The 21090-nt window shown below is 38.8% G+C and overlaps 2 protein-coding genes across 9 annotated transcripts in view; both read left to right on the top strand.

Moving 5' to 3' along the window:
- Positions 1–147: 147 nt before the first annotated feature.
- Positions 148–9399, top strand: LOC113588365 (monocyte to macrophage differentiation factor 2-like). 5 transcript variants are annotated; one of them, XM_027027513.2, is made up of 8 exons: positions 148–344; positions 3242–3323; positions 3526–3686; positions 4423–4497; positions 4724–4825; positions 5551–5620; positions 5753–5765; positions 8420–9399. In XM_027027513.2, exons 1-8 carry the CDS (start codon positions 331–333, stop codon positions 8503–8505), a joined length of 603 nt encoding a protein of 200 aa, XP_026883314.1. In that variant the 5' UTR covers positions 148–330; the 3' UTR covers positions 8506–9399. The 5 variants fall into 5 exon arrangements, with proteins under 5 accessions (XP_026883314.1, XP_026883312.1, XP_026883313.1 ...); XM_027027511.2 differs by having other exon boundaries at positions 5753–5789; XM_027027512.2 differs by lacking the exon at positions 5753–5765.
- Positions 9400–10153: 754 nt separating this feature from the next.
- Positions 10154–21090, top strand: part of radil (Ras association and DIL domains) — a 25910-nt gene continuing 14973 nt past the window's right edge. For 2 of the 4 annotated variants that reach the window (XM_035534995.1, XM_035534992.1), the window contains exons 1-5: positions 10154–10420; positions 11675–11783; positions 12915–13482; positions 19944–20230; positions 20931–21090. The exon at positions 20931–21090 is cut by the window's right edge and continues 545 nt beyond it. In XM_035534995.1, the coding sequence (XP_035390888.1) occupies positions 12948–13482; positions 19944–20230; positions 20931–21090 (982 nt within the window). In that variant the 5' untranslated portion in view covers positions 10154–10420; positions 11675–11783; positions 12915–12947. The remainder of the gene's footprint in view (positions 10421–11674; positions 11784–12914; positions 13483–19943; positions 20231–20930) is intronic. The other 2 variants (XM_035534993.1, XM_035534994.1) reach the window with 2 other exon arrangements.

Below are 21090 nucleotides of genomic sequence, written 5' to 3'. Positions count from 1 at the left end.
TGAACTGACACTTCAGTGGTCACAAATGAAGTGATTTGACTAGCGTGATCGCTTTCTGCGTCTGACAGCTTCTGTAGCTGGCTATAGGAAGCCCGTTTTCCTTTGAGAGCGTTACGTCCTCCAAGACTTCCGGATCGTAGCTCGTCCTGAGATGAATCGCCCCGCGTTTTGTGCAGCATCCCTGTGATATACAGCGACCATCAGTTTACGCAGATAAATGTTTACACGAGCGGGCGAGGTGGGATCGATTTTTGCGCAACAGTATATCTGGACTACTCTGCCCGGCTGTTTTTAAAATCTCCGTGCAACAGTTGCACTCGCACTATTTAAATGAATCTTGTAAGGTAAGTAGGCTGTATACCCCACCTCTGGAAACGGTAAAGTACAAAAATAATCGGGCAGTATTGCATTCTACATCCTGATTGTGAACGACATATCTGTTCATTCCGCATGCTTATTTTAACAGCTTTGTGATGTGAAAAACATGGATCCATCCCCACGCGTGTTCCCCTGAATAACATCTGTATGTGCTTAGGCGTTGTTTTGTCGGGAGAACAAAGAAAACGAAGCAAATTTTATTTCCATGATGAACCTTATCTGGTTTTAATATTCAGAAGTAATTTAGTATTTCAAGATTGTGCAAAACGCTATGCATAATTCCTTTTACCTCTCGTCTCAGTGGGCAATATTTATATCCATATTCTATGATTTGGCCGACCACAGAGAGCTTACCGCATATGGACTTTATTACACAGAGCGTGGTCACTTGCCAGCGTTACAGATGCTACACGAGTGCTTTCGAGGTTTTAGGCGGAAACGAACAGTCCGTCAAACGTTTTGCGATTGACTTTGTGAGAAGCATCACGGGGGGCTGGCGACAGCGGCTTTTTGAGGGGGAGGAAGTACCTGGAGCGCCGCTGTGAGGCGCGTACGCGCTCAATTACTTGGAAGAGGCAAGTTATAATATCTTTTCGCTGGGTATGGCGGGATTTTGTTTGCTAGGTCAAGAGTATTTAGGCTGCTGTATTGGGTCACTAAGAATAGTAACTAGAACATGTCTAGGATGGGAGAATAGTGCGAAGATGAGCTCTCTGGGTGTCATTTTTTACAAATGATGTGGATTTTCGTATACAACAATTGTCTTCAGTTTTTGTGGTACTCTAACTGAATGCAGTTACTCTAAATAGGCTGACAAAGAGACATTTGAATGAATTGCATGCTTTCTTTGCACTTGTTTGTAGTGGCAGAAGGTAATTCCCTTTTCCATGTTAAATATGATGGTTTAAGTTGATGGTGAACTCTCCGGGCGAGAAACCATGTGAGCAGATAGCAATCTGTGAGCTATCTCATTTAAAGGTATATCAGTGTATTATGGAAATGCTTTCTCTGATTCTGCATGGGTCAAAATAATATGGGATATACAGTACCTAACAGACTACAGCAACACATTCTGATAATGCCTCTTATAGTACATGTAATTTACCAGTATATTTAGACATTACAACTATATTCATAACATCTGGACATAACATATTTTGATTATTGCTTTGACTACAGTATCTGTGGTTTCTCTAAATAACCTTAGAGTCTTTTCCTCTTGACATTGAAGTAAAATATACCAGCAGCAAATGTACCAGCTGGAACCTGATCTTCTTCCAGTTTTCTGAGGCCCACAGCAGTAATCAGTCTTTTTTTTTTTTTGGCAATAGGAGACAGTAGATCCCAGTAGTGGATGAGCTGGGTCTTCCGAAGGGAGAGGCTACATTGGGCCCGTCTGACCTACATTGGCTCAATAGTGCACTGCGTTACAACGGTTCTATCTGTCCCCCTTTATTTAAGTGCTGCTTTCACCCGTTATAAGCTTTCTTTTTATGTGTGGTCTTCTTACACATAAGAACATCTTTAGTAATAAAAAAAAAAAAAGATTTACCCAAGATTGTATGTCAAAAAGTACACATTTTAATTCCTTTGGTGGTTAAAGGCACATTATTACTCATTGGTCATACTGAGGGTTAAGACCAATGTGGGATGAACTAATGAGTGAATGCACAAGATTTGTTGACTATGAAATCAAATTTTGTCTCTTTACATGAGCTGCAGGTGAATCTATTTGATGATGATTTTATTTATTTATTTCCTGTATGATAATTTATTATTTCACAGTGTATAAATTTGCAGGAAGCAGTTGGTGTATTTTGCATAAGGGAAGAGAAAACATGAGTCATCTCCCTGTCCTCTTCCATGCCAAGAAGCAGAAAACATTGTAACAAACATTTGATCAAAGCAAAGTGAGATGTTCAGGATACCAATGTGAGGCAGGAAGGAGTATATCTTAAAAAAAAAAACATCTGAACCTTGCAAAGACATTCAGCAGGATGCTCAGTTTTGAATGTGTTGATTAATTATTAATGTGGGAACCTGGTAACTCCCTTGTGAACGAGGGTGTGGTCTTGCCAGGGGACTCCCCTTGAGAAAGAGGGATGAGTGGAATGAAGGAGTGAGCGGAAATCATTTTCACTAAGGTTTTCTGGGAAACTCTTTGCCTCAGGCTCTGTAGATCCATTGGTTTCTGTGGCAACAGTGGCATCACTCCCCCACAGAAACGTGTGTGAAGGAAGGTAGAATCATCTTTCATGGTTCTCTGTGGTTACCAGCTGTTGCCAAGCAACTGAAAGGCATGGCAGTGTTCAGCAGAATCATCTTAATTATGAAAGGTTACAGGACTAAATTATTATTGAAATGACGTGGCTGCTTCCTTGACATATAGTCACAAATTACTGGTCCCCATTTGTAGTTCTTCAAGCATTTCATATGATTATTTGGAAGGGAGTACTCCAATGGGAGAAACATTTTCTGATAAAATGAGTTAAGTGCATGGCTAATAGCTGATGCAAAATGAAGGCTCTAAGAGGTGAGCAAATGCTGTTCTCCACTACCAGATCAAACAGGCACTCTGCTCATTCTACTGTTGTTGAATGGCCACATAACCAGCAGCAACTCGTTTATTTGCAACTGAGAAGAAACAGCACTTATGCTTGTTAAGTGCTCACTGTAGGAATGACTTATCAGAATGATGTAAATAAGCTGCTTCTGGAATATTTTACACATTAGGTTTCAGCAGTGTTTGGGTCAGGTTAAAATAAGTATTTTGTTCCTGTGTCCTGATTTGAGAGAATTTGTTGGTGACCCCTCACTACAGTAAGTTCCCTTTACCAATACTTTTATGTTCTCCAATTTGCAGATATATGAACAATCGAGCACCCGCTAATAAGAGGTATCAGCCAACGGAATATGAACATGCAGCTAACTGTGCTACACACGCGGTGAGCATGTGCACCTTCTCTTAATTAGATATGTGTATTTGGCCTGGTCTTGACTAAGTTTAACCTTGTACTGTTTTAAAATTCCATATCTGTTTTTTTTTTTTTAACTCTTGCTGTTTGGAGAGTGACATTATTATATGCTGGTGTTTGGGCTTATTTTTATACATCACATGCAGACATTTTGTAATTTTGTTTTTCATAGCTCTGGATCATTCCCAGTATCATGGGTGGAGTGTTGCTGTACTTCCTCTCCAATGACCAATGGGAGGAGACATCTGCATGGCTGTATGGCGCGGGGTTATCGAGCCTGTTTACCATATCCACAGCATTCCACATCATCACTTGGAAGAAGAGTCATCTACGGTATACACACCCTCATTCAGAAACATTCTTTCAAAAACACTGTTTAATCCAAAAACATTTTTCTCAGGCACTCATTTTTTCTCAGGCATTCATCTCAGCCACTTCCTAGAAACTACTAGAAAACAGAGAAAACAGGAAAAATATTGAGCATATGCTCCAGTTATTTCTTCCATAAAAGTCTAGAATTTCAAAACAAACGTGGCTAAAACTATATACAGTTTTAAAATAAATTCAGAGAAATTATACTTTTCTCTGGTTTTACTATAAATGAAAATAAAATAAATAAAATGAAATATTTGAATGGAATGAACTGGCTGTCATTACATTTTGGAGTGGTCTCTTAAATTCTTTAAACTAGCTTCAGAAGCACTTCACTTGCAAAGCTGATGAAGGTCCTATGTCTGCATCATCCTGTTTAGCCTGGTAATGATGCTGAGCATGTGTTATGTTTTTTACAGATACAGGATAGAAAGCTTTATCTGTAAATCTAACTAGGTTAATATTTGGTTTAAATGTAAGTTTCAGTGGCAGTGATGGTGTACTCATACCTTATAGATATTAAATCGCCAGATCTTGTTGGGTTAGAATTTATACTTTATTTGACAGAAATTGTTTAGGCCTGTTTTCACATTTGTGGCAAAGGGAATAGAACTTGGCAAAAACTGTATGCATTTTGGATATTGTTGTTCTTCTTTTGTACTTCATGGACTCTTACTTGATCTGTTTTTCCTACTAGATCAGTCGAGCATTGTTTCCACATGTGTGACAGGATAGTAATATATTTCTTCATTGCTGCATCCTACACCCCCTGGTGAGCACATTTTGGATTGCCCAATAGGACCGTGAGAAATAGTGTTGTGATAGACACTGGCTTTTGTTATTTTGTTCAGCAATTAGGGTGATTGTTAATCTTTATATGTCCAGACAGACCACTATGAAATATAGCCATTGAATTTTTTTTGGCTTAGTGTGGGAATCATTGCTCTCTGTGTGTGTGTGTGTGTGTGTGTGTGTGTGTGTGTGTGTGTGTTTGTCAGGCTAACTTTACGAGAGCTTGGCCCGTGGGCTGCTCACATGCGTTGGGTTGTCTGGGTGATGGCCTCTGGAGGAACAACATATGTCTTCTTCTTTCATGAGAGGTGTGTGTGTGTGTGTGTGTGTGTGTGTGTGTGTGTGTGTGTGTATAAATGTGTGTTTAGTACATGTTTGTGAAGTAGTACCAGAGCAGAATTGTAGAAGGCTTTTTTCTATTACTGTGTTTTTTTGACCAAATGTCACGATACATTGGTGTCAATAATATTAAAATTACTGTTTACCTTCCATGACCATTCATTTGTTTATATGTTTTTGAGAATGAAAAAGGCAAAAATATATGAAAGCAGAGTGCAAATTATACAGTGACAGATGGAGGTCAACTTTTTCCCAGGGAAATATAATATTTACAGTTAGGTAAGAACGACATGTATAATGTTTTGACACCCTGAGCTGTTGTTTTTTTGACACGTTACTGTTTCAATTATGTAATTTTTTGGAAAGGCAGTCCTGCAATAACTCTTATAAAAACAGTAGCATATAAAATAGAACATATTTGGCCATGTTCCCAGACCCAAATATAGCCTAAGATTATATAAAAGGTTAATTCACCATTGTCACTCCGCATTTAATCCAAGTCTTAATCCTTGTCTTGCATTCTGGTCCATGGTTTGCAGTTCCACTATGAAATTAGAAGAATATCTTAGATATTATATAGATGTTAGATATAGTTTCATAACTGATTGTTCACTCTTGTTTGGTTGCTAGCTACCCAACAAAGTTAAAGTCAAGAAACATTAGTGTTTCTGATGCTTTCTGGCATTTGTTGCAGGTATAAAGTGATTGAGCTGGTCTGCTACACAGCAATGGGAGTGTTTCCTGCCTTAGTGGTCCTCTCCATGGTAAGAGGCGTCCCATCACATTACTGTAACAGATGATAAATGGTTCCTCTGAGAAATAGGAACTCATCCTGTGCTCTCCCCTTCTCTCACTCTCTCTTTCGCTTTCTTTCTTCCCATCTCTTGTTCTCCCAGACGGATAGGGCAGGTCTGTATGAGCTGTTGGTTGGAGGTGGGTGTTACGTGTTGGGGATGGTATTCTTTAAAAGTGATGGAGTAGTTCCCTTCGCTCATGCTATATGGCACCTGTTTGTTGCCATGGGAGCAGGCATCCATTACTACGCCATCTGGAAGTACTTGTACACACCTGTCAATCAACAAACCAGCACAGCTCGGTGACAAACATGTGCACACACATACACACACACGCATCTATACACACATCTATATATTCAATTACCTTGCAGTGTGGTGAAATATATTACTGAAATGTTCAAGTACAAACACTGTAATCTCAGAGAAAATCTATTTGAGTAAGGATGGGAAAATGGTTCATTCAAAAATATCGGGTTGCATTTTGTTGGCAGGCAACATAGCTGCAGTTAGATTTCACTAAAGACACACACATGAATGTAAAGCATAATTTGGCCATTCAAAGAAAGAAACATCTTTGCTATTTAGAAATGCTTCTTAAAATACAAGGTAAAACTCCGGATCTTAGAGGTATAAGGATACTTGAACCATCACCTCAGTTTTAGGACAAAGAAAGTATTTCTCTTCTTCTATTTCTCTTTTCTGTCTGACACTGCCGACAGGGGCCCTCTCTCTACTGCTGAGGAAGAGAGAAGGATTTATCTTGTATTACTGTTTACTCAGTGCTGTTTGCCATTTGTGAACATTAAATGGCCTGTGCCATTATATCTATATCATATCATACACCCACTTACATTAATATATTTCAGTGTTCATTTTAGTGTGAAATGCCACAAGTGCTTCAGTGACAAAGGCTCAAGACTAAAGGCAGCTGCTGTCACTTCAAAACCTTGCCCTGAAAGGTTGAGCATCTGGTCCAATTCTGCTGCTTCCTGTTTTACCAGAAATGTTGACCCACAGATAATTTGTCTTTATCACAATCCCTGCTTTGTAACAGAGGCCCATACAATTGGCCCAAACTTTTTTATTTCTCCATTTTACCAAGATGTTCCTGATACGTGATCCAAGAATGCTATAACATGATGTTTCTCAGGGCCATTGTTGACCATTAATAATGAATGGCCAGACTATCAGGAATAAGTTCATGCTTTTGGTTGGTTAAAGTAGCCAAAGTTCTGCTCTCAGGGGACTCCCATTGGCTGGTCTCAGGGGAATCCCATTGGCTTGTATCATTTTCATTTCTCTAACATTCCCCTGTGGTGCAAACAGACTCAGCCATTATTGTACACAAAACTAAAATTCCTAATAGGTAAATTACATATAACTAATGGTTTTATTAAAATTTTTATTATGCCTTTAGTAATTTCTAAGTGTATATTATTATTATTATTATTATTATTATTATTATTATTATTATTATTATTATTATTATTATTATTTATTAATAATAATAATAATAATAATAGTAATAATAATAATACTGGTGTGCAATATTTAGTGTTCATTGTTCAAAGTATCAGTAGTGACCACACAGTATTGTTTTGGATAGAATCACTTGCATAGAGAGTGGATAAATTTTGTACATAATATGGGTCAATTCATATTTTTATGTTAATTTATTACTTTGTAAATAGCTGATATGTGTTTTGGGCTATGTTTTAATATTTGATTATTATGATTATTATGTCTAAGTACAATGATGATTTTGCTATCGACCATGGCAGGTTTATTGTATATGATTATGAATATGATGTATAGTTCAGAGAATATTATTTGTGTTTACTAAAAGATAAATTCAAGGATTTTTTTTTTTTTCATATAAAGGCTAATTTGCTATAATCAAATTCCAATTGAAACTAAAATATAACATCAGTTGTTATGCATATTATGAGAATATGGTGAAAAAAATGTAAAGAAATGTCTTCTGTTGGATTAAGTCCCAAAGAGGTCTCAAACAGTTTTCAAGAAACAAAAGAGAAAACCATGATAGAGGTCATAGAAAGGTCAGAGGTGAAACAAATCATAATGAAAAACAGAAATTGCATCTAGTAATAAGTGCTTCTCAGGCAGTGCCACAGATATGAACTGAAATGCTTCATGACAGTTATTAAGATGCCGGAGATTAAACAAAGGTGTATCTCAGTCTTGTGGGTCATTTTGGAAGAATTATCCTTAACTATGGCCAGTTATGAGGGCCAGTTAAGATTTCACTGTATCTCAGATGATTTAAAGTTTGAGTTTGATCACCATTAGGGTTAATAGCATCAAAGGTTTTGTTCAGCACTTGAAAAATAAATATATTATGACAGAGACTAAGGGTTTTTCCAGAGCCTAAAAGTTTCTCTGGGTTGGCCAGCAGGGGCTGATAGATTATTATAAAAGCATGCAAGCTGATGGGCTTTTACTTTATACTGAACCTGCTGGAATGGAAAGGAAAATACTCCTTCTAGAAACATGTTACATAAAATGGTGAATTATTTTCATGTGTTATAATTAATATAAAGAAAACCTTCAAATATAATAGGTATTGTTACTTTTTATAGCTGTGATTATTTCCTCCTGGGATTTGGTATGTAAATACTAAGTTTTATTTAGGAATGAATCAGTTATTTAAATTTCAGGTACTGTGAAATTTCAGATTTTTTACAATGTGTAAGTCCTATGCTTAAGTGTTCACTTCCATATATCCTCTTATGCTTTTTGCCACAGTTTGCATATGGTACCATGGAAACTCAGGCTCTGGCAAACCCAAAAGGCAAATCAAGTTTTCTACATCACAAGACTGTCACGTGTGATAAAGGTTTTTAATTATGATGAACAGCACAGGATGCATTGTGTACTGTGTATAAGAACCCAAGGACCCTAATGAAGATCTGGAATGTTTTTTAAGAATTGTTTTATAATCATTATGACATAAGTAGACAGATATTTTGACAAGCATAAAGTGTCACATTTCACTACAAAGTCTGATACATTTAGATTCTTAGAGTGCTGTAATTTTAGATATTGTGATTCTTTTTTTCTCTTTCATAAATTTTATTTTGGTGTTAATGTGTCCATTTGAAAACACTATCTTCCCCTTGTTAGTGCATTGCAAGAGGACACTTCCTTCAGGCAAAGTCTGTCAACAATTTTCTAAACTACAGCTCCCACTGCCGCTAGCATTGAGTTGGCAAACTTGGACCAACTGCAAATATAGATTAATTCAAATTAATATATCACATAAAATTAATCATAAACTTTATTGTGGATTAATCCATAACTGAGAATTAAAATGGGTTGCCTTATTGCCATTAAACCTGGTTACTGATATTTACTTCAATACTAGTTTATGATGTAATTAGAAGGATGATTCAAGCTACATTTGATCTTGTTGTTAGTCCATGTTTTTGGCATTAACACAAATCTGGTTTAAGTTGAAATGTCAAAACCTACTGAAAAGTCATTATAGATAACATTTGTGCCTTTTCCAGATTTGCCTTCTTTCAGAACAGTTTTTGAAATGTTGAAAGCTTTGTGGAGCTTGCCGCCCTTCCAAACCATGCATTATAAAAGAGTAATTAAATGTGTAAAATTTTCAAATGTGACTTTTGTGATTGTGACATTGCTGCAATGTTTGTATTGCCACTGATTTACAATGTGTCTGTACATGTGTATTTTATATGTCTTCTCATTTAACAATGCTTTTTATCAAGGAGATAACTTGCCCTTTTGTCATCATTTTGGTGTTTATTAACAATTTTGGAATGTCCTGTTCATCTCAAGCCAGCATCTCTGCATGCTGAAGACATACACCACAAGGCACAAAATCTTAATAATTCTAGTGTGATTAATGTGATTCTGAATCCTTTGGAGCACAGCACCAAGTCCCTTAATAGTTAAATGCTATTAAATGCTTAATAGTTGTCAATTTAAAGACTAGTACAAAAATAACATAGGTAATTTAGTTCTCAGTCCCATCCTAAATAATAAAAAACAAAGATCATTGGAGCAAAAACATTGCTCTGAGAAGGAGACTTGTCTCTACACAGAACCGATACAATTTAAACAGCAACCAACATGATTCTCAGATCATGAAGTCAGAGGCCTTCTATTTCTAGACCTGATGTTCCTAGAAAGAGGTTCTAAAGAGCATTGCACAATAGAAAATAAACTCAACCACCAAAGTCAAAAATGAATTCAAGAAATAACAACTGTGAGACTACCTTGTTTATTAACTGTTGTGTTTATTATTTATTTACTATAAAATATATTAAGCATAAACTGACAGTAGCTAATAAAACCTACCCCACAGCCTGCACTTGTTTTACCTATTCACTGCAACACACGTTCTCCCTCCCTCTTGATGCAGGGGTATATTCCATCCATTGGAGCCTGATTAGCGGGCCTATTTGAGACTTTTTTTTTTAGCGCGAGTCTTCCAAGTTCCCACTTCGTCTTTCTCCGGACGCGGTCGGCGCAGTGAATGCAGACAGAAAAGCTTGCAGACGGCAGAGCGTAGCCTATGGAAACGGGCAAATAAAGACGAGAGGTAAAACGATAAAACAGCGAAGCGGGATGAATGGGGTGCTAGTGAAAAGGAGAAATGAGCCAACACTGCTTTGAACTGACATATGCGACAAATTTCGATGCTGGATGGATGTACACCGCGTTAGAACGAGCATATAACTGACAGAGCGCCGCAGAATGAGCCTTCTTCCTGCGATCAACGTGAGTATCACCATGTCGGATCGATATGTATTGCTGGTTTGGTTGTTTGAGGCGAAAGGATTGCGTTTTGAAACGGACTAGTGACATACAGTAATCATGACGAACTTTTGTATTACGTTGTTACCTTAATGTTATTATACAGGTAGACATTGTCGCATTCCATAGCAGCCGCTGGGCGGAACTCCCCTTTACTTCGCCGGCCCACTGAATTAGTTTGAAAATGTTTTAAGTGTTTTGAGAAATGTCGGCAATGAGACTCAAGCGAACGGCTTGTGAGGGATCAGTGTTCAGAGTCTGGCTGTCTAAGACCAATTAAGACGCAGAAGCGGATTAGGGCTCGTGAGCAGGTGCCTTTGTTGCCTCGCGGCGTTGCTAGTGGAGACCCGCAATAGCCCAACTAACTGGACTCAAGCGAACGGGGCGACAATTCTTTAAAATGAAATGTCCTAAAATGATTCCGCCTTCATTGCAAGGGGACTCAATTTCCTAGATGAAAATGTTGACCTTGGTAATGACGCTGCTGAACCGATCATATTTGGACTTATTTATACACTCGCTATAAATTGTAACAGACTAAATTATATTTGTCTGTCGGAATTATATTTGTCAATCGGCATTCAAAGGTAGAACTGTATTCTTTAATGCTACTCCACATTCAGATAGGCACTAGGGATTTGACGCTCCTGCTTATAAACACATGGCATGCCAAGAGGAACCCAAACTCTTCGGGGTTTGAAATAATCGGGCCTATAGATATCAAAAATATAATGAAGCGCGTGAAATATACAGAACGTGCAAATACGTGCCATGTTTGAAAAGGCTGAGCGAGCGAATGATAGTCTTTCAACGCACGGGCAGATAGTCACAGTTTCTGTCAGACTGCCGAGTAGTGGAGATTTTAGCTGATGCAGTTTCCCTCTCTTTCTGTCTCTCTCTCTCTCTCTCTCTCTCTCTCTCTCTCTCTCTCTCTCTCGCTCTCTCGCTCGCTCGCTCGCTCTGTTCCACGCGTAGGGCCTGCTTCTTTTATAACTGCAGTATCATGAATGTATAATATGTCCTGTTTGCGTTTATATGGGATCCTATACTTATATATGTATTCCTTCTACAATTTGGCACCCTAAACACTTTCCTAAGGGTAGTAACTGCAACTCAACATGCAATACACGAGAAGATGAGTCACAGCCAGTTTGATCAGCCAGTCTAATTGTATTATTTCTACAACTCTGTTCCCTGGATTTACCCACCACTTTGTAGCAGATGCCAGGAGCCATAGCATCCTGACCTTAAGATGGGTTGTAAGGCCATTGAACTGCACTGAACTTCTGTATAGTAAAATGCTTTGGATGGTGAAGCAGAAGAAAGGGTAAGGATTTAACTACTAGCTACAATGGGTGTAGTAACTGGAACCGTGTGTGTGTGTGTGTGTGTGTGTGTGTGTGTGTGTGTGTGTGTTTGTTATCATATCGCACACTTAATGTTTTTGTGAGCTACCTAATGACATACCCATGATTTCATTTTAGGCCAGCCATTGAAAGGAATGTTTGTAAAAGCAAACAGTTCCTGTATACAGAGATAACAGCATGTCGACTTCTATACAATCTTTGTTCAGCACTGTTGTTCACATATAACAGTTTCCATCAGTAGATTTTCCATTTGATGCTTGGCAACATCCCTATTTACTTTTTACAAACTTCAGCTAGGCCCATCCTGTCTCCCATTATGTGTGTATGTGTGTGTGTGTGTGTGTGTGTGTGTGTGTGTGTGTGTGTGTGTGTGTGTGTGTGCGTGCGTGCGTGCGTGTGTGTGAGCGAGAGAGAGAGAGAGAGTCCCTTTACCAAGGTAAATATCATAAACTGATCATGATGACTGAAAAACTATGATATATCAGCAAATCAACAAAAGAAGCTAATATTGCAGTTTACATGGCCACTGTTCTTATCATAAGAGATCAGCCTACCTATGATACAAACATTTCTGACTGAGTGGAAGAATTTGCATTATAATGTTTTGTTCTTAGTCTGTCTCACAATCAGCATATATAACATGTATGTTCTTGAAAAATTGCCTGACCTAGGTTAGGGTGTTAATTACTTACAAGTTTAGCATATTCATATAAGCCTTTCCGGGTTCATGTCCCATTACTTCCCATGATGGTTAATATGCATACAAAATTCAACTTTCTTTAGCCTTTTGTTGAGATTGGGCTATGTTTCTTAGTGTACTAAACACTGCTAATATGGCCTAGAAGAACATTTCCCAGGTCCATTTCTGGAAATGTTGTGGACTTCATGCACTGCACATTTTTGTCTTCCATAGCATAATACACCAACTGCACAGCTAATTAGCAAACTTGTGTAATGTGGGTAAGATTGATCAAAACCACAGATATAAAAGTAAAAGCATAAAAGTAAGAGCATTGAATTCCTAAGACTGGGATTGGTAATCACGCTCCCAAACTTTTCTGTGCTCTTGTTGACTTGCATGATCCTCTCAGTTCTAGTTCTGTTGACCAGAGCATCCTGGCACCATGTTCTACGGTTCCTCTGCTGCCAGCATGTCCCTGCCCTCCAAGAGCCGTCTGAAGCGACAGAGTCGCACCTTCACCCAGGTCCTGTACCGGACGCTGAGCTACCGTGACCGCCGCTCCATCACAGACCTCCCGGACCAGATGCAGGATGATCCCGCTGAGCTCTCTACTCAGACTTCTGCACCAGGAGTGTTGAAGATCTTCGGAGATGAAATTTGTGCAGGTGCTAACTACAAGAGTGTTTTGGCTACACCTTATTCCAGTGCACAGGAGCTTATTAAGGAGGCACTGGAGCGCTATTCGCTAAACAAGGCTTCTGCCAGCAGTTATGTCCTGTGCGATGTAATCGGGCGATTTGAGGGGTTGGATCGGCGATGGCAGACTGAATGCTTGCGAGCATTAGGTAACAATGAGAAGCCCCTCCTACTGCAAGATCTGTGGAAGCCGAAGGAAGGTTTTGCACGGCGATTTGAGTTGAGGCGGAGAGCAGAGGTGGAAGAACTGGCAGCCAAAGAGAAAGACACAGTGACTGCAGGTAACACATATGTACACTTAAATGCAACAAACACAAATGAGAATTATTGCTGCAGGACTGTTATAAAGATATAACTTACTTTCTAAGACAAAAGCAAATTAGTGTCACTTGCCTAATTTTCCTATTGTTTCTTTGGGTAGAACATTTCTCTTTTCAGTTCCAATTTTAATTCCAACCCTGACACGGTCATGGCCTGGATCTCCAAGAGGTCACAATGAAAATGTAGTTTATTGACTACACAAACCACTCTCTAGGATGTAGAAACTGTTCTTAGCAGTCAGTAATTTTACTGTGTAAAATATTTCCTTCAACACTGTGGCCAGAGCAGTATAAGTTTCTAAGCTTCGGTTATGAAGTGTGTTAATATTAATGCAGAATTAAATCTTAGCATTGAGGTTTGCTCGTCAAACAAAATGCTGCTGTTTAAGCAGACCAGTTATATAAGAATCATTTAATAAACAATATTAAATAATGTAAACACCTTATACTTGTAACGTGCGGTGGCCTGAGTGCCGCAGGGCGAGGGGCAGGACGCACAGACTCCACTGACTGGGATGTACATTTATTAACATAGAACACTAACAGCACTCACAAGATTCACACACAAGGAAAATGAAACGGTTAACTTTAGACAGATACAATGTTTTACATTAACACGAAACATTCTACATTACGCCTACAATAACCAACACCCTACACACTTTGACACGGGTTTATATACATTTAGACGAACAAGGTGCAGGTGTGTGCAGGTGTGGTTACAAACAAAACAGCCGTCCCACTGCACGTGGCGGGCCAAACTATGTGACTCAGGCGAGGCGAGCGTTCCGTGACAATACTCACACAAATTTCATTACATATTATATAATGTATGGTACAGTTATGAGCACAAGTCGTAGTCTCTATATGAATTTAGAGAACGCAAAATTTAATTAACGCAAGGGTATATAAAAAAGTGCAATACTTTATTGTAACAATGTAGCAGCTTTTTTATTCAGATATGATAGAGTCTAAGACTGAAGGCGGAGAAGCTATATCCTTGCCGTTAGCCGCTCTGTGTCCCGCTCCATCCTTCTATCCTCTTGCCCTGTACTGTCCACATCAGCATTTGCTAAAGGGACTGAGAATGCCAACGGCTTTGTTTACAGTTGAGCAGCAATTGGCAACACATTCTCAGCTCCCTTGCAATCTTATTATTCTTTGCTCAGACTCTTAGAACATTTAAGGCTTTATCAATGTTTGTGGCTAAATAATATAAATGTTACATTACAAAAATACAAGGTGTGTTGTTTTCAAAATGCATCATATACACAATTTAATGAATAACTAATTGCTTAATGAGTAACAATGTTCATTCTGCTTTGGCCTCCTGGTGCTATGGAGAATCAACTTTGACTCTTTCTTCTTGCACTGTTATTACAATATTTGGAACAGCTACAGAATCATTCCTTATGTTGACACTGAAATATGGTAGAAAATGAATTATTCTGTAACTCTCAAGATCCAAGTTATTACACTGCAGACTATCAATAAGCAAGAAATCATCTATTTCACCTTGTTTCCCTCTCTTTGTTTGCTGTTGTGCTAAATTACAAATTTAACAAGATGGCAGTTGAGCCAAATACAAAGTGGAGGGTAAATCAATACCAGGAGTAACGTTGGTCTGGATAACTTATCCTCAGGTTGATCTGCATTTCCTCTTTTACATGCAAAGGCTTGGTGTGTGTGTGTGTGTGTGTGTGTGTGTGTGTGTGTGTGTGTGTGTGTGTGTGTGTGTGTGTGTGTGTGTGTGTGTGTGTGTGGATTGTCTGGAGCTCTGTTGTGAACTGACACTCTAGAAGTACACAGTGTAAGCAGAAGGGGGAAAGCTAGTCTGGGTTTGTGTGACTTAACCCTGCTAACGAGCTACTGGAAAAAAAAAATATCTGTCATTTAAGTACACAAGCTGGACTTCTTGGTTTAATATATATTTTTTGCTTATCTGTCACTTAGCTGTGCTAAATAAATAAATAAATAAATAAATACATTCCCCTAACATAGCACAGCTGACTCTTCCCAAACTTCTTGACTTTTTTTTTTCATTTTTTTTTACACAAATGTACAAGAAAGTTACAAAAAAAGGTTAATTTTGAAAAATGTTCAGATGTACGATGTCATTTTACTTTAGGAATGGGAATATTTTGCAACTGAGGCCTATCTATCTATCTATCTATCTATCTATCTATATATCTATCTATCTATCTATCTATCTATCTATCTATCTATCAGTGGATAGCTTCATATGGTGGCAGCTGTTTTTGGACATCTTTGGACCTAAGAACAATAGCACCACCTAAAGGTCATAAAAAATATGAATTTGCTATGAGGAGCTGCTTTGATATAGGACAAGCTGTAGATACACACATACTATCTGGCAAGTTTGTTTTGATGTATTGCACACAGTGGAATGCCCCTTGATTAGATGTCCATTTGTACATTTTTTTTAGCCCACAATGTCTTTGGTTGCCTGTTTGTTTTGTTTAGTTGATTTAAAAACATGACACATTCTCCACAACCTATTTATGAATGAAAAGAGAAAACATAAAATAGATTTAATGAATGCTTTGAGCTTGATGCAAATATATCACATCTGTTTGTTGTCAGAATTTCATTTCAATATTCAGTAGGCCTTGATTCTAACAGACATGTAGGCATGTATAAATAAACAAATAAAATAAAATGTTGAATGATATAGAACATTGACATAGTGCTCACAATATATTGATTAATATGGCTTAATTGGAGAACAATAAGGTAGGAAGGTATAAATGAACAGGCCTCTCTAACACAGCCTCTTTGGCCTCAGCCTAATCCCCCATGTTCACATGGTGGAGAACTGCCACTCTATCAGTGAGTGATTTGTCATCATTTCTGACATAAAGCTGAAAATTCGTTTGCTTATACCAATTTGAACAAGTGAGTATAGATGTGAAAATTACATTTGTTACTCAGTCCCACATGCACTCACACACCCACCCACCATACACACACCTACATTCAGATACACATTTGTACATATGCACACACACACAAACACACACACACACACACACACACACACACACACACACACACAAATACTTACTGCATGACAGATGCCAGGTGGTGGTTGATATGACTTGTGTTGATATATTAAGCACACACTGATACCACCCACTCAAGAATGTAATCAATTATGCATGACTTGAATTTTCAGTAAGACAATATGAAGTAATAACACTGCTAACCAATAGTGAGTGTTCATTCATTAAAAAACAAAAAAACAAAACTTAAAATCTGTTCACTGTTTGAAAGCTAAACAATTAAATAGTCTGTTTTTTTATTGTCTGCTTATAAAGAAAAATATACACATTGCATTATATTCTGGATCCTGAGTTTAGTAGACTGATTAAAAAAAAAAATGTAATGTGTGTGGGGGGGTTTTCTTTTTTTTTTTTTTTGGATTGATTGGCTGTAAAATGTTTGGCTTTAATTATGTATTTATTTAATGTTTCACTATTGTACTTTAATTTGTTTCACAATCGCCCACATCACCTTTTTCAAATCAGAAGATTTGGTGGCTCTTTACCACTGAATTCCCAGCACTGACTGTTCTCTCATCGGGCTGGAGGGTAGGATGCTCCCTCTGCTCTAAGTGAAAGGGATGTAGTCCTGCTCAGGGAGAGAGTCAAGCAGTGTGTTTTCTCGTCCGAGCAATTTGACCTCAGCAGTGCTGTGTGGGTGGCAGCTTAGAAACAAATCATCTAAAAAAGAAAGGAAGGAAGCAATAAAATTATGAAATTAACAAAAACCAAACTGTTTTGCAGTACTTGATAATTACTCACTCATTGTACTAGTGTTATTTAATCCTGTTATTCGTATTAACACTGAAAAAAAGCAGTAGCACTACTAGATAGTGTTTGCGGTCCATAATATCAGATTGTATGCGTGTGTATATGAAGTCTCTCTGTGTTTTTTTTTACTGTCTTATCAATGCGTTTTCCTCTGTTGTGTGGTGATGTGCCCCTGCTCCCAGGGTCTCACACACACTCCCCTGTGTTAACTACCCTGAGTAGAGGGGGGCATGGTAGAAGCCACCGGAGCTCCCCCCGGTGCTGGCGAATGGTACTGCCCAGCACTCCTACTGTTAAAGGTGGGGACTGTATTCAGGTATGGTGTCAACCACCAGCCCCACCCAGCACCTCTCTTCCTGAAATCCCACTACATAATCCGTCTTTACCTTGTATACTCTGGGGCTGCACATTCACTGTCAAAAATGCAATGTGATGAGGGTGTTTGTATATTTATTTATTCATTGATTTATTGCTGACACTGTCATTGTGCTAATGAACTACAATGGAGATCACACATTAAGGCACATGACCATAGTGACAACTCCAGTCACAATGGCACTGAGGATTCAGGAACAGCCTGACTGTCTCCTGGAGCAGCCGGGGGAGAGAATAGCCAGAACACTCTCTCTCTCAGTCTGACAGTGCACACCATGGTGTTCCTCAGCTCAGTGCTCCTGTGTATAATAAAGAGCACTGCCATAGCAGGAGCACTAGTCCATAATTGGGCCTTTTATGGCACATTAATTGCAACAGTGATTAATATAACTGTGAGTAATAGTGCAGCCCTAGTATACTCAGTTTCCATTTATATTTTTGCCCCCAACCACCCAATATACCATTGCTGCATGTAAACATTTGATTCATGTTACCCAATATATCTGCATCCCTATTGAGGTATTTAACAGTAATCCTCTTATATGATTTATTTTTTTGTTGTATATAAAATTAAAGTAAATATCAATGTATGTAATATACTCCAGTACAGAGATATATAATATATATGCCAACATTTGTCCTGTTCTAGCGTCCAGGTCTCCCAACCCAGGTAAATAAAGGCTGAGAAATGCTGCTATCATATTCTGTATTAAGCCTCTTACAGCGCCATAACCGTCTGCAACCACGTTACACAGCTCTATACTGCTCTTCATATATCACGAAATCCTCCACCATATGTTGTCACAAGAAAACCTTTTACTGAGTACAATGTTTTTGTTCCCGGCACTTTGTTGCATTTTATTTTTTATGTTTTTCTATTTGTTTTTATGTTTTTTCATTTCTAGTGAACCATTCAACATTCTTAGTTGATTTCTGAGTTCTGAAATCTGAACATTCAGCATTATGAAATTTTCGTAGTTAGTCCAGGAATGAGTTTTCCTGGGACCACTCAGTGATGCTGTTGTAGAAATGCTATGGGAGCAAGGCAATGAACCCATATTTTCTATATGTTTTTTCTGCTTTTGTTTGTTTGTTTCATTGTTTTCTGAGAGCCATATTATATTATCTTGGAATATATGCTATGTTGTTTACCACTACACATTCCACAGCATCTCCGATGTCATTGTTCACCTTGTACACAGCCCACATTATATTGCATAGGATTGGTAGAGACATTGTACTTTTGCATGCTTGAGCATTTATGCAAAGCCCTGACAGCCTCCCTTTGCAATGGTTTTGCGATGCTGTATCCCTGTCATGCCAGTCCATTTGACCCAAAACCCTGGGAGAAAACTCAAGGAAGCACTCTTGATTGTTCGAGGTTCACGGCTTCCATGCATTATCTTGCTCAAAAGACCACGTCATGATAGGCTGAAATGCGATGGACCAGTGCCTTAATAAGTGAGCACTCCTGCCTTGTAAACGTTTATGGGGTTTTAACCAAAAATGCAGCAACTCGCAAGTTGCATGCCACTGCAGTCTGCCAACAGCCTTTCATCATGTTAGAGGTCCTTCATAAGTCAAAGCCCTGGCCATCTGCTGTTTAGAGAGCATGATGAAGGTCATCATTGTGAGATTAATTTTTTTTAATCATGGCTGTAATTACTGTAATGTTTGTCATTTATCTTTTAGAGGTTTCAGTTGAAATAATTCCAGGTTGCCTTGGATTCATTCCCTCATGGTACAGAGTTCTTTTTTTTATTTGTTTTATTATTATTGTTTAGTTGCCTTTTTGTTGTGTCGCCATCATCTGTAAACTACAGTCTTGTCTTAACTCAAGGCTGTTGCTGTTTGTGTTTGAATATGCAGTTGTTGAGAATGGCCCTGTTTATTAGATGCATTCCTGCATTTTGTCTGCATCATCCAGATCTTGAATCAGTAACTGTTCCATGCCATAACTTAGTGGTGAGTGAATGTGCTGGTCAGGTTGAATTCTGCACTGCTTTGTAGGAAGGGCCTCGGTTAATACACCATTAAAACCTTTTTCCAGACCGATATTAAGCCTAAGCCTAGACTTAAAAGACTTTGTAATAATGGTTGACCATTGACTCCGTAGTTTAGTCCATGCTCAGGTTTAAAACATGTCTGGAAAATAGGCCCTTATTCATATCTGGAAGTTCAGTGGCTTAACTGTCTGTTGTCTGTATGTATTAGATATAAATGCTCAGGCGCGGAAGGTTCAGCGGAACCGGGCTAAGGGGGCAGCGACCCCGCGGCCCCGCCCACCCTTCTGCCGTAGCCTGAGCGAGACCAGCCTGAACCTGGTGGGCACGGCCGGGGAGGAGCCCAAGCGCTGCTACTCTACTCTTCCGGGGGCGGGGCCAGCAAGGGGGCGTTCCACACGTGATGTTGATGTGCGCAAGGAGCGGGACGGGGGTGGAGTTAAGCACTCCCTCTACCAATCGCCCCATCTACTCCTCCTTCAAGGCTACAACCGACAGGTGAGTGAAGGCCTTTTGCCCAGTTGGAGGGAGCAGGAGGGAGGGATTTTGTGAAAAAAAAAATGTATAAAAGCAATTTACAAAAATGTGTGGAAATTTTACTCAATTTTTCCAGTCAATGTATTTCCTAATTTCCTAAATTAATCTAAGTTACTTACCTTCTCTACATAGACTGGTGGAAGTGTGTTCTTGGGTTCTCAGGGCAACTGACTTTGGCATCATTAACACAAAAAGACAACTTCAAAAATAATTTAAAATCGCTACTACACCAACATTTAAGTGATGGAAGTAACCTTGGCAACATAGACAAACACCTATGGTTTTTGTGGTAAACACCTTGCCTCTAGGGGGTAACTGGTGGTGATACAGTTTTAATGATGAGGTTAATGATGTGGAAATCCATAATGTTCTTTATTGTCAGTTTCCTACATTTAAGAAATAGGTAACATGTTCATAGTTTGATGAAGACTGTATAGTTTAAAATGTTAAAATCAATGCTCAGATACATAAGAAAGTTTGGATAATACAGTGCACATTTATACAGATTTGTATTTTTACACTGTAACAATGTGTAACAATATCTGTATATATCAGATAGGTGTAGTCAGTAGTCACATAATGGAATACAGTATGGAGTATCGGTGTGGCTGAAAAATGTTACAAAGGAATGCATTTTACTTTCTTGCTGGTGTGTCCTTAGGACTGCCTCGTGTACCTGCTAAACCGTGAGCAGCATACTGTGGGACAGGAGACGGCGTCCACACGCCCAAACATCTGCCTTTCATCTCCAGACGTACTCCCACTCCACTGCCGCATCCGCCGAGCTCTGCCCCGCCGCTCACCCCCCTCCTCCTCCTCCT

Source organism: Electrophorus electricus, chromosome 16 (genome assembly GCF_013358815.1).
Source record: "Electrophorus electricus isolate fEleEle1 chromosome 16, fEleEle1.pri, whole genome shotgun sequence".
Lineage (NCBI taxonomy): Eukaryota > Metazoa > Chordata > Actinopteri > Gymnotiformes > Gymnotidae > Electrophorus > Electrophorus electricus.
This window is presented reverse-complemented; position numbering and strand designations above follow the sequence as displayed.